General features: G+C 45.2%; 1 protein-coding gene and 1 non-coding gene across 2 annotated transcripts; both read right to left on the bottom strand.

Annotated features, from left to right (window-relative positions):
- Nucleotides 1–1799: 1799 nt before the first annotated feature.
- Nucleotides 1800–9652, bottom strand: Snip1 (Smad nuclear interacting protein 1). The gene is made up of 4 exons (XM_090335201.1): nt 9347–9652; nt 7777–7879; nt 4336–4928; nt 1800–3453 (listed from the first exon to the last, which is right to left on the bottom strand). Exons 1-4 carry the CDS (start codon nt 9568–9570, stop codon nt 3189–3191), a joined length of 1185 nt encoding a protein of 394 aa, XP_090191327.1. The 5' UTR covers nt 9571–9652; the 3' UTR covers nt 1800–3188.
- Nucleotides 2194–2300, bottom strand: LOC150062089 (U6 spliceosomal RNA). The gene has a single exon (XR_016536080.1). It is a non-coding gene; the product is annotated as a U6 spliceosomal RNA (small nuclear RNA).
- Nucleotides 9653–12267: the final 2615 nt, after the last annotated feature.

The following is a 12267-nucleotide window of genomic DNA, read 5'->3' as shown; positions in this document are numbered from 1 at the left end:
TGGAAATTGGAAAGGACCAGACCCCATCCTCATGTGGGGGCAAGGAAGTGTTTGTGTTTTTCCACAGGATGCTGACAGTCCCATCTGGGTGCCAGGGAGACTGATATGTCAATGGTGGAGGCTCCTTGGAAGCATGTCGGTCAAGATGAAGGCTCTTCTACTTAGCACGAGTACGGTTCCCTGAATGAATCCACGCTGCAATGATACCCTACCCTACACGACCCTATCAACATCGCTGAGGACCATGCTGCTGGGAACCTGAACAATCTTGGCCACCCTCCGGGACTGCAAATGCTTTGAATACTATGGTGCAGACCCAAAAAGCCATTAATTAGCATGTGAGGACTGGAATTGTTATGCTTAATCAATGAGTTGATTTATTGCAAGAACAATTGAATTTCTGGAGCAGGTGATGAGCACCTCTTGTGTAGCTGCTTATTCCAGACTTTGCGTGATGGGAGTACCATATAACAATTTCAATCAAGCAGCTAATCTGTCTAAAGAACTTGGACATAACATGGAATGCTTGGGTTGATAACTTGACGGCGCAAATAATCAGACACATGTTGATATTCCAACCTTCGGTGATTGGTCATCTTTGAGACTGTTTTGGGATTTGGTCAAAGGTGGGCAGGATTGATAGGCTTGGGTTTGTTTTTATGTGTTATAATTGTGTCTCCCCTCAGGTCTGGCTTGCTTAAATGGACGGCTGGTAGTCAGAGACCGGAAAGTCCCAGCTTTTAGCCTATCAACCTAAGACAGGAGCCATGACGGGTAAGAAGATTAACGAGCTTGGAGACACCTAAGACAAGCACAGTCGATCTGATATGATGGTAGCCCCACATATCCTAGGTCTTTTTCCTTTTCTTTTCTAAAATAAAAAAGGGGAAGATGTTGGAGACATTGCTTTCAGCCTCCTGAGGAAGATGATAAGATGGCACCTGGCAGCTCACCAATGAGTCAGTACTTGCTGACCAGGAAGTTTCTTTGCATTTGTTATTTGTTTCTTCCATGCTTGTGGAGAGTGTGATCGCTAGATTTTTTTCTGTGTTTGTTTGCTGCTTGTGCAGATGAACTTTATTGTGATTGGCTGCTTAAGGATATAAATGGTGTAGGATTTCTGGGGGAGAGGAGGAGAAAGGCAAAGAGAAGGAGAAAGGCAGGGAGAGAAGAGAGAGAGAAATAAAAAAAACCTCTGCTTGCAGCTATTTGAGCCTGTGATCATTCCCAGTCCGCCTTCAAAGTCGTTGCGGCAGGCAGCGAGTTTTGTCATTAGACATGGGGCTTAAACTCAGGGCCTGAGTTCTTTGGCTCTTTCACTCAAGGCTAGCATTTTACCACTTTGAGCCACAGCTCTACTTCCAGTTTTCTGGTAGTTAACTGGAGGTGTGAGTCTCACAGACTTTCCTGCCTAGCCTGGCTTGGAACCATGATTCTTAGGTCTCAGCCTCCTGAGGCACTATGATTACAGGTGTAAGTCCCCTGGTGCTCACTAAGGATGGTATTTTGATGTATAAAATACAAGAGCCCAATACACATAGCCTGCTCTACAGTCTAATTGAAGGAAAACCTGTCTTTTCCTCCCTGTCCAGAAAGTACTATTTCTCCATGACCCATGTTCACCTGCTGAGACGGAAGGGATGGATTCCACTGTAGACCTGGGCCCATTTTTTCCATGTCCTGGAATCTCCCAATAACTCCTGACACAATTGCCTGTTTTATTCAATTTACAAAAACTTAGCAGCAAACAGTCTGTGAACTTAAATCCTCTATGCTTAGAAAGTTATCACCCTTTGAAATGGGGCTATATGTACAAATTTTATTTTTTTATCACAAAAATACATATAATCAAACCTTCTCTTCAAATGCAGAGAAGCCTTTGCCTATCATATGGTGTTACATCTATAACATAAGACATTGTCATATGAAAATCATCACACAGCTCTTGAACATATAATTGGTATATAATACACACACATACACTATATGTAAGTAGTACTTTTCTACTTACACATCATTCTCAGGTGAAAAATTAGGAAAATGGGCAGCCCCCTTTGCTTCCCTGCCTTGGAAGGTACAACTTCTCTGAATTCTCTGAATAACTTTTTTTTTTAAATAATGAAACCAACATTTATTTGCATTTATTTTATGCTAAATTTATTCTCGTGCCGTAAGTTTTTGTTTCTTCAGTTTAAAAACATGGAACGCTTCACGAATTTGCGTGTCATCCTTGTGCAGGGGCCATGCTAATCTTCTCTCTATCATTCCAATTTTAGTATATGTGCTGTCAAAGCGAGCACTCTGAACAACTTTTAAGGATGAAACATGTAGAAATGCTACACAACCTTTAGACATATATACATGTTGTTAGAATAAAGCAAGGCCCCTGTCACGTAGGTGATGGTGTATTTCTCAAAGGGGGGGGGTGGGTCAGGAGGAAGGAAGAAAAGAGCTAATGTTTGAATGGAAATGCAAAACTGAAGAACAAACCAGATGATCAAAATAGTTACATACATGCTCCATGGAGAAAGCAGGAATTCTCTATAGGAAACAGATCCACAAGCATTTCAGCCTCTCCCATTAAATCAGCACCCATTGATCGTAGCCATAATCTTCTTGTATGTCACGTGTTTAAGCAGGTGCCACAAAGCATGTTTACCTCAATGCCTCCCCCAACCTCAAGAAAAGTGCAAAATTAATAGGATGCAAGAGTTAAACCAGGTCAAAGCTTTGGTATATGTTAGAGGCTGTTCTGCAACCAAAGCTCAGTAAGATTCTCTGCTCAGGGATTTGCCCCCAAAACAACAACTCCTGGTCCACGAAGCTTAGTAACTATATAAATAAACAAACTGTACAAAGAGAACAAGCCACAATTCCCTTCAACCAAGGGTTCTGTTTCCTAGGCAGCAGTTCTCAAAGCACCAACTAAAGCCACAATGCTTCTACTAAAACACGATATACTGTAATTGGTGAGACTGTTCAAAAACCAAATGACCACAGGCACATGATGATGTGCCACAGAACAAATCAACAAAACCTAAGTCAGGGTTCTCAACTCAGACTGGTCAGCAATAGAGGAAAGACTTAAGGCAGTAAGAGGCATTCCAGTGAGCACCTTAGTGCTCTTTTAAGTCAATCCCAAGCCTTTCAAGAACGAAAAAGTGTCAACAGAATGGGTTCTTAGTTTGCTAGCTGTCAGACACTGCTTCTTCTTCCTCCTCCTCCTCGTCTTCTTTCCTGTCTAGTTCGGAGGTATCTGATGATTCATGGAGCAAGACATACTCTCTGCTACTAAATCCAAACTTAAGTACGTCCTTCTCTTTCAGTTCGTAGTATCTCTGTGGCTCAATACGCTTGTTATTCAAGAAGGTTCCATTTCCTGAACCAAGGTCAATGATGTAGGGCTTTACTCTTCGGCCAACTGTACCATCAGCACGGGTGTACTCCACAAGCCTAGAAGAGATAAAGAAGAGAAGCTTGTCAACAAAACCCTGCCTCATCGTCCAGCTTTCCTAACACTTTGCTACCCAGCCTACATGATATAAGCAACCTAGCTTCAACATGATTCAAGTTAAAAATGCTAAGATGTAAAGGGAAACCAGGCACTGATGGCTCACACCTGTAATTTCATCTATTCAGAAGGCTGAGATCTGAGGGTCAAGGTTCAAAACCAGACAGGGCAGGAAAGTCGATGAGACTCATCTCCAAGTAGCTCTGTGGCTCAAACAGCAGGGCACGAGCCTTGAGTAAAAATGCTCAGGAACAGTGAATGCCCAGGCTCTGTGGACACAAGAAGCCCCAGGAATAGCACAAAACAAAAAAAGTTCTTGTGGATAAATAATAAAACGCTTTTGTCCATACATCAGTATTACTTTAGTTCTCATCCAAGTGGAAAAATCAGTGGATTAAGACTTCCGAGTCAGAGGCTAGATCTGAGTCAGTTCTATTTTATGCCCACCTTCACTTTCCTTGTCTTGTCAAATGGGATATTCACTCATCTTTCCTGCAGAGTTATTGAGTTTTCAAGATGCAAGTTCAGCTCATAAATACATCAACCATTTTCATTTGCATTTCCAATTAAACCTCACAGTGACCTTGAAAGGCAGGTACAAACAGGCCCAGAGTGGCTTGCCCCAGAGTCAAAAACTTGGCAAGTGGCAGGGGCATATTAAAAATCTGGGTTTCTGAAATGAAGTTGAAAGCTCTTATTCAGTGGGCAGCCAGACTACAATACTCTTGAATACTGCTATTTAGGCAAAAGAGGCACAGACTCAGCACTGCTAAGACAATTAGCCCTGATGACACTTCAGGGTCCTCCTCCAGGTGTATACCTACCGATACTGAAACACTGCATGCTGCTTTGAACAAGAGGGATGATCGATGGGAATGTCTGCAATGCGCCGGTGTCGACCCAAAAGGTAAGCACTCTGTCGATGGATGTACATGACTGGAAGTACTTCATCATTTTTAAAGGGGTAGAGACGCCAGCGTTTTTTGGGGATACGTGCTTCTGGGGGCTCACTGTATTTAATGACTACACCCCGGAAGGTGTTAGTGTCCTCAAGAAGTGCCCCAGAAAGTTCAAAGCTTGGTTTTTCTTTAACAGGCACTCCTTGGTTTCTACTGTTGCCACCAGGTGGAGGAACCATCTCTTGGGCCTCGTTAGCAGTACCACTGACTTCATTCCTCTGACGGTGCTCACGACGTCTGGCATTATAAAACTCTCCATCTTCCTCCTGAGCCTGCAAGTTCTGGCTGTCTCGGTCCCGCCCCTGTTCACCTCCAGGCCTTTCATCAGAGCTCCTCCGCGGGCGGGAACGGCCCCGATGCTTGTTTCGGTCACTGTTCCTAGATCTCCTGTGCTCCTGCTGTGATGGGTCCTGGTGCTGTCGGTCTTCCCGTCCTCTCCGGGGATGATCCTCACGTTCCTGAAATTCAAGCAATCTCTGAAGAAGCTGCTACAATCAAAAAGTTACCTGGGGGCTGGTACTCAGAACAAAGTTTCCCACAGATGACAGGTTAATTGTGGTATTCATGTTCCCCTATAAAAGCCACTGAAGATATATCCCATGCTGCCACATAACTGCATTCCTAACAGCACAGCCATGCCCAGAGACTAAAAAATAAGAAAGCCTGACACCTAAGAAAAAAAAAAGGAAAAAAGAGCACACTCCCTTTCAGAGCACTTGTAACCACAGGCAACTTAAGAGACATGAACACAGAAAATAACTGAACAATTAAGTAGTCACACATGAGTTTTTTTGTTTTTTTTCCCCAGTCCTGGGCTTGAGCTCAGGGCCTGAGCCCTGTCCTTGGACTTTCTCAAGGCTAGAGCTCTATCACTTGAGCCTCAGCACCACTTCCAGCTTTTTTCTATGCATGTGGTCCCGAGGAATCAAACCCGGGTCTTTGTGCATGCTAGGCAAGCACTCTACAACTAGGCCAAACTCCTGGCCCCACATGAAGAGTTTTTTTTAAAGGTAGTTTCCTCTTATGTCAATAATGTAATCATAATACTCAATTTAAATAATTACTTCAGGAAGCAGTGCTGTGGCTCAAGTGGTAAAGCATGAGCCTTGAGCTGAAGAGCTCAGGGACAGCATGCAGGCCCAGAGTTCAAGCCCCACAACTGACCCCCACCAAAAAAAAAAAAACAACAACAACAATTACACTGCAACCCTAGATATGCATGAGGCTAAGATCTGAGGATCATGGTTCAAAGCAAGCATGGGTAGGAAGGTCCGTGAGACTCTTGTCTCCAATTAAACACCAAAAACAGACAAAAGTGGACCTATGGCTTAAATAGTAGAGTGCTAGCTTTGAGCAAACAAGTTCAGGAATACTGACCAACCCTGAATTCAAGCACCAAGACCAGCAACACTCCCCCCACACTCCCTGCAAAAAAAAAAAAAAAAAAAATTCCGCTTCAATAGTAGCAAACTTATTATCTAGGAATAAACCCAAGAAACAGGAAAGATGTAAGTAATCTGTAAAGATGCATTTGTAAAGACCTGAAAAATGAAGACACATATGATTTCTTGAAAAATGGGAATTAAAACTCAGCTTGGAGGGGGTGTGGGGGGGGAGGAAAATGGGTACCAAGACATGTGAAAGGGTATCAATGTATGTGAATTAATGCACCTTCTATCTGGCAAATATCATGTAACCCTTTTACTAATTACAATAAAAAAATATTAAATTAAAAAAAAAAAAAACTCAGCTTGGAGTTGGGAATGTGGCTTAGTGGTAGAAGGCTTGCCTAGCATTCATGAAACTGTGGGTTCAATTCCTCAGTACCACATAAACAGAAAAAGGCAGAAGTGGCACTGTGTCTGAAGTAGTAGAGTACTACACTTAAGCAAAAGAATGTTAGGGACAGGGCCCGGGAGTTTGGCCTAGTGGTAGAGTGCTTGCCTAGCATGCACAAAGACCCGGGTTCGATTCCTCGGTACCCCACATATATAGCAAAAAGCCAGAAGTGGTGCTGAGGCTCAAGTGGTAGAGTGGTAGCCTTGAGAAAGTCCAAAGACAGTGCTCAAGCTCTGAGCCCCAGCCCAGGACTGGCAAAAAAAAAAAAAAAAAAAAAGAATGTTAGGGACAATGCCCAGGCCCTGAGTTTAAACCCCAGGGCTAGCAAAAAAAAAAAGAAAGAAGAGAAAATTACAAATTCCTCACTACTAAGCAAAGCATCCGTGCTATAAGGAACATGAATTTTCTCTTCTTAGATTAGCAACAACATTAAGATCAATAATTGAGCCAAGCAGCAGTGGCTCACGCCACTTAAGAGGCTGAGATTTGAAGACTATAGTTCAAAGCTAGCCCAGGCATGAAAGGCCATGAGACTCTTATTTCCAATTAACCACCCAAAAAACAAAATACTAGAAGTCAAGCTGTGGCTCAAGTGGTAGAGGGATTTGAGCTAAAGAGGGGACAGCGCCCAGGCCTAAAGTTCAAGCCCTACAACTGACCCCCCCCCCAAAAAAAAAAGTTTTCTGGATTTTCTTGTCCAGGCTGGCTTTGCAATGGGCAGATCTCAGCCTCCTGAATAGCCTGTATAGTAGCATTCATCCCAACTGACTGTTCAGAAAGGAGCAAGACTTTTTTTTTGGGGGGGGGGGAGTGCTGGCTTGAATTCTCAGTGCACGTTTTCTTCTCATAGATTACACTCCACCACTTAAACTACATTTTTCTGCCTGAGTTGGCTTCAAACTACCATCTTCAGATCTCAGTCTTTTAAACAGATAGGATTACAGGTGTGAGCCACCATCACCTGGTGAAAAGCAACCTTCTCAATAAAGGTACGAAATCAAATGGTCATCCACAGGCCAAAACCTGCATCTCAATATAGTCCCAAATCTTAATACCAAGTTGAAACAAACCGAAAACCTATGACTTTAAAGACTCAAACAACAGAAGCAGCCTGGAATTAAGAAAGGATAAAAGTGGGAAAGAAGTGTGTGTGGCTCTAAAGTACCACATCAGGAATTCCTGCAGAGACAGAAATGTTCTATATCTAGACTATACCAATAACAATGTCCTGGTTGTGATTCTGTATTACAGTTCTGTAAGATGTGACCATTTGGAGAAGCAAGGTAGAGTAAACCTCTCTGAATCATTTCTGATAAATACAATTGTCAGACAGGAATCAACAATTACTACAAAATAAAAAAGCTTAAAATGAGCAAGTAAGCAGAACCACTCCCTGTATACACTTTTAGAAAAGCCTGCATGCACTCTAAATTTGGAGCCAATTATCAAACTCCTGGATCCATTTACCTGCTTCACTTTGACTGTTGAGTGGTGAGGACTCCGGCTTCTCTTAGTTCGAGGAGACTTGCTTCTTCTTCCAGAGGACTTGATTTTCTTTTTGCCTGGCGACCTATTGAGAGAATGGGACACTGGATTTTATTCAGATTTCCATTGCCTCACACAGATCAGTTTCTTACATCAGACTTATTTACTAAACATAAATGTCACATTTGGGAGGCTGCTGATCACTAAGAGTCAGGGGCTTAATTTCTTAACACTAAAAAGTCCTCCTCTAAATCCATGTTGACCCTTCTTGCTTAGATACCTCAACTTTTTTTTTTCCCAGTCCCAGGGCTTGAACTTAGGGTCTGAACACTGTCCTTAGCTTTCTCAAGGCCATCACTCTACCACTGGAGCCACAGCACCACTTCCAGCTTTTTCTATGTATATGGTACCCAGGAACCAAACCTGGGTCTTCATGAATGTTAGGGAAGCACTCTACAACTAGGCCAAACTCTTGACCCCAATACTTCAACTCTTGATTTCCAACTCCTGTAAACCTTTTCTCTCCCAGTCTTTGCCAGTTAATTAACCAACACCCAAAAGTTAACCTAGCCTCTTTTTTTTCCTCAGCAGCAACCAAGGGTCTCCCCTTTCACCAACAGTCACATTCAATCTATCACCAGGTCATCAGAGGGCTTTCCCCTGATCCTTCCTAGAACCACCACGATTCTACTTCAGGTTCTTTCCACAAATTGTTCCCTCTGCCTGGATCTTAAAAGCTGGATCAATCCAATCACTCAGCTCTCAGCTTAAAATAAATCATCAACTTCTTCCAATCGCCAACCCACTACTCTTTAAATAGTCTTACTATTTCTTTACCATCCATCTACTGGCTACCTATCCTGTCCATCTTGGGGCTACAAAAGTTTCCCTCCAGCCCCACCCACCGGCCAATTTCCAGGATTTTAGAGACTACCCTTCTTGCCCAGGAGTGTGGCCTGGTGGTAAAGTGCTTACCTAGCATGCACGAAGACCCAGGTTCGATTCCTCAGTAATACACACACACACACACACACACACACACACAGAAAACGCCGGAAGTGGTGCTGTGGCTCACGTGGTAGAGTTCTAGCCTTGAGAAAGTCCAAGGACAGTGCTCAGGCCCTGAGCTCAAGCCTCAGGACTGGCAAAAACAACAACAACAACAAAAACAACTTGTTGATCCTTGTGGTCCAGCACCGGAATGGCTCATGGGCCCTCAGTAGAAAAACGCTGGTTTTCCCCTCGGAGTTCCAGGTGTCCCGCCCCTAGAACTCGGCGTAGGAATCTCGGGGGAAACAGCCGTGGGAAGACAGCAGTCGCAACCCTCAGTGGGCGGGAAGAGGAGCGGGGATCTCGTTTTGACTTCTGAAGTGTTCGAGGTTACCTGATGAATGGGGACCCCGGCCGAAGACCCGGGACCCCCTTCGTTAGGCGGCGCCACAATGCAAGGGGCCGTGCTGGGATGAAGGCTCCGTAACCCACACCCGGATCGCGCCCTCCTTCACCACGGGGCTTCCCCCCAGTTTCTCCAGTCCGGCTGTCTCTCTCTTACCGGCTCGATCCCCGGGCTCGGCTCCCGCGGCGGCCCGGTGGCGGAGGAGGGCTGCTGCTGCCGCCGCCGCCGCCGGCGAGGTCCGGACGGCGCTGGGCGGGCGGCGCGGCTTCCGGGCTGAGGCGCTCCTGCTTCACCACGACAGCTGGCGCCACCGTCACCACGTCTCCGTTCCGATGCCTCCGCCGGCCCCCGCGCTCTCTCTCCTTCTTGGACTCCTTCATCCCGTCGCTTGGACGAAGCGAATGAAACCCAGGCCGTTGAGCTCTCCTTTACCTTCAGGAAATGACGCGCCTCCGCCTTGAACTTCCGCTTCCAGGAGAATGCGACTTCCCAGAAACCCTCACGGCCGAAGCGTTCTGGGCGTGAGACCACGCCCCTTGTGGGCGTGGCCCCAGGTAACCGGGGTGGGACGAGCGTATTTCAAGAGCTGCCTCTAGGTGGTTCCCTCCTATAGTCCTCGGCTCCAAGGGTAGGGTGGTAGCCCTGAGCTGAAGAGCTCAGGGACAGCACCCAGACCGAGTTCAAGCCCTATGACCCACAAGAAAAAAAAAAAAGCTGCATCTAGGGCTGTGGCTCAAGTAGTAGAGCGCCAGGAGCGTCACACCCTGACTTCTGAGCCCCAGGAAAAAACAAAAAACAGGCCGCATCCAAGTTTCCCTTCCCAGCGAAGGAACTTTCCAGCGTCTACTAGCCAGAATTTGGCTCCCACCCAGGTGCAGTTGATAGAATTTGGGGGCAGACAAGGTGGGGCTATCTCAAGGATGGGAAAACCACCAGGCCTTTTTTGTTTTGTTTTTGTGTCCCATGCTTCAACTCAGGGTCTGGGCACTGTCCCTGAGTCTTTTTTTTCCCCCTCAAAGCTAGCACTCTCCCACTTGATTCACAGTGCCACTTCCGGCTTTTTCTGTACTGGCTTTGTGCACGCTAGGCCAGTACTCTACAACTATACTACATTCCCAGCCCATCCACCAGGCATTTAAAAAAAAAAATTCAGAAAGGGCAGTAACAGGATGTCATGATTTCTGCACAACCTGGTCAGAAGTTGATGTCAGCCTGCCTGACCTCTGGAATATCTAGTTGGTGCTTATTTCGTGTGTAAACAGCTTGTATAAAACTCAGGGTCTCCCCTCACTTTGGAATCAAATTTCTTCTGGCACTAACCTAGTTCAGGTCGATGGAAATAAACTCCTTTATCTATTTTTCTAAAAAAGTGGCCTTGATCTTTGCTGGTCTACCTTGCTGTAGCAAAATGAATCAATAAATAGCAGAGGGCAGGTTGTCAACGCCTTTAATCTTAACTACTCAGGAGACTGAGAGCTGGGGATAATGGTTTGAAGGCAGCCTGAAGTCCATGAGATTTTATCTCCAAGTAACTAAAAAGGAAAAGAATAAAAGAGAAAAACAACTGGATTAGAAGTGAAAAAACTAGGGCCGGGAGTTTGGCCTAGTGGTTAAAGTGCTTGCCTAGCATGCATGAAGACCCAGGTTTGATTCCTTGGTACCACATACATAGAAAAAAAAGCCAGAAGTGGTGCTGAGGCTCAAGTGGTAGAGCTCTATCCTTGAGAAAGTCCAAGGACAGTGCTCAGGCCCTGAGCTCAAGCCCAGGACTGGCAAAAAAAAAAAAAAAAAAAAGTGAAAAAACTGGACTGGAGGTGTGGTACAAGTGTCTAGTAGAGAGGGAAAGGGCAGAAATAAAAAACTGAGTGAGGGCTGGGAGTTTGGCCTAGTGGTAGAGTGCTTGCCTAGTATGCACGAAGACCCGGGTTCGATTCCTCGGTACCACATACATAGAAAAAAGCTGGAAATGGTGCTGAGGCTCAAGTGGTAGAGCTCTAGCCTTGAAAAAGTCCAAGGACAGTGCTCAGGCCCTGAGCTCAAGCCCAGGACTGGCAAAAACAAACAAAGAAACAAAGATACAAGGATCGTGGTTCCAAGCAAGCCCAGATAGCCCAATTAACTGCATTAAAAAAAATATAATGAGAGGGCCCGGAGTGTGGTCTAGCGGTAGAGTGCTTGTGTAGCATGCACAAACCCCTGGGTTCAATTCCTCCATATCACATTCACAGAAAAGGCCAGAAGTGGTGCTGGGGCTCAAGTGATAGAGCACTAGCCTTGAGGAAGATCAAGGACAGTGCCTAGGCCCTGAGTTCAAGCCCCAGTAATAATTAATTACTACATAGATAGATAGATAGATAGATAGATAGATAGATAGATAGATAGATAGATAGAGGGAGAGAGTGTGCGCCTCAAGGCCTTGAGTCCAAGCCCAGTATCCCCAAGTAAAAGTAAATTTAAAAGCACACACTTTTAGAGATTCAGTATGCTCTTCAACAACTAAGGTAAAAAAAAAAATCACTATCAGCTGTTGAATTCTATACCTATTTTCTTCCAGTATCTTCCTGTAGAAGAGATCTCAGCCCTCTCAAACAGGAGTGCAAGTATTCCTTTCATCAGATGTGCTTTTCTGTTGGAGTAGGCTGAGAACCCCAACAGTTGGAATACGCCATTGCTTATTGACACCAAATATTTGCCTCCAACAAGAGACACTACTGTTCCCTTTTCGCTCTTTGCAGATTTACTTTCCCCCCCCCCCGCAAAAAAAAACAACAAAAAACACAAACTTTTCACCAGAGCAAACTGCAGAAAGAAACATATTAAGAAATGTAATCTTTACTTTGGAATGGATGTATTCATATTTATTTCTAAAATTTCTGTTAGAGGTGAACTGCCCTTGCCCCACTCACATTGGGAATTGGGCGCAGCGAACCCCTGTTCCCTGGGCATCCAAGAGTCCCTGGGCCTCCTCCTCCAGAGCCCAAGGTCCCAAACAAGCCCAGGACTGGAGGGACGGGGTAGAAGGAAAGCCCGGGACGGCTGGCCCCGCCCCCTCCGAAGCCCCGCCCCAGCCAAGAGGG

Source organism: Megascapheus bottae, chromosome 6 (assembly GCF_031878675.1).
Source record: "Megascapheus bottae isolate mThoBot1 chromosome 6, mThoBot2.hap1, whole genome shotgun sequence".
Classification (NCBI taxonomy): Eukaryota; Metazoa; Chordata; class Mammalia; order Rodentia; family Geomyidae; genus Megascapheus; species Megascapheus bottae.
The sequence above is the reverse complement of the archived record's forward strand: the minus strand, read 5'-3'. Positions and strand labels throughout refer to the sequence as shown.

What these genes read in the sequence shown, in the direction of transcription:
- Snip1 (XM_090335201.1), bottom strand. Translation starts at nt 9,570, where the DNA reads ATGAAGGAGTCCAAGAAGGAGAGAGAGCGCGGGGGCCGGCGGAGGCAT. An exon ending in CGAGCCCGGGGATCGAGCCG is followed by an intron (nt 7,880 to 9,346) that starts GTAAGAGAGAGA and finishes TTCTCTCAATAG; the next exon opens with GTCGCCAGGCAAAAAGAAAA. An exon ending in CAACAGTCAAAGTGAAGCAG is followed by an intron (nt 4,929 to 7,776) that starts GTAAATGGATCC and finishes CTTGAATTTCAG; the next exon opens with GAACGTGAGGATCATCCCCG.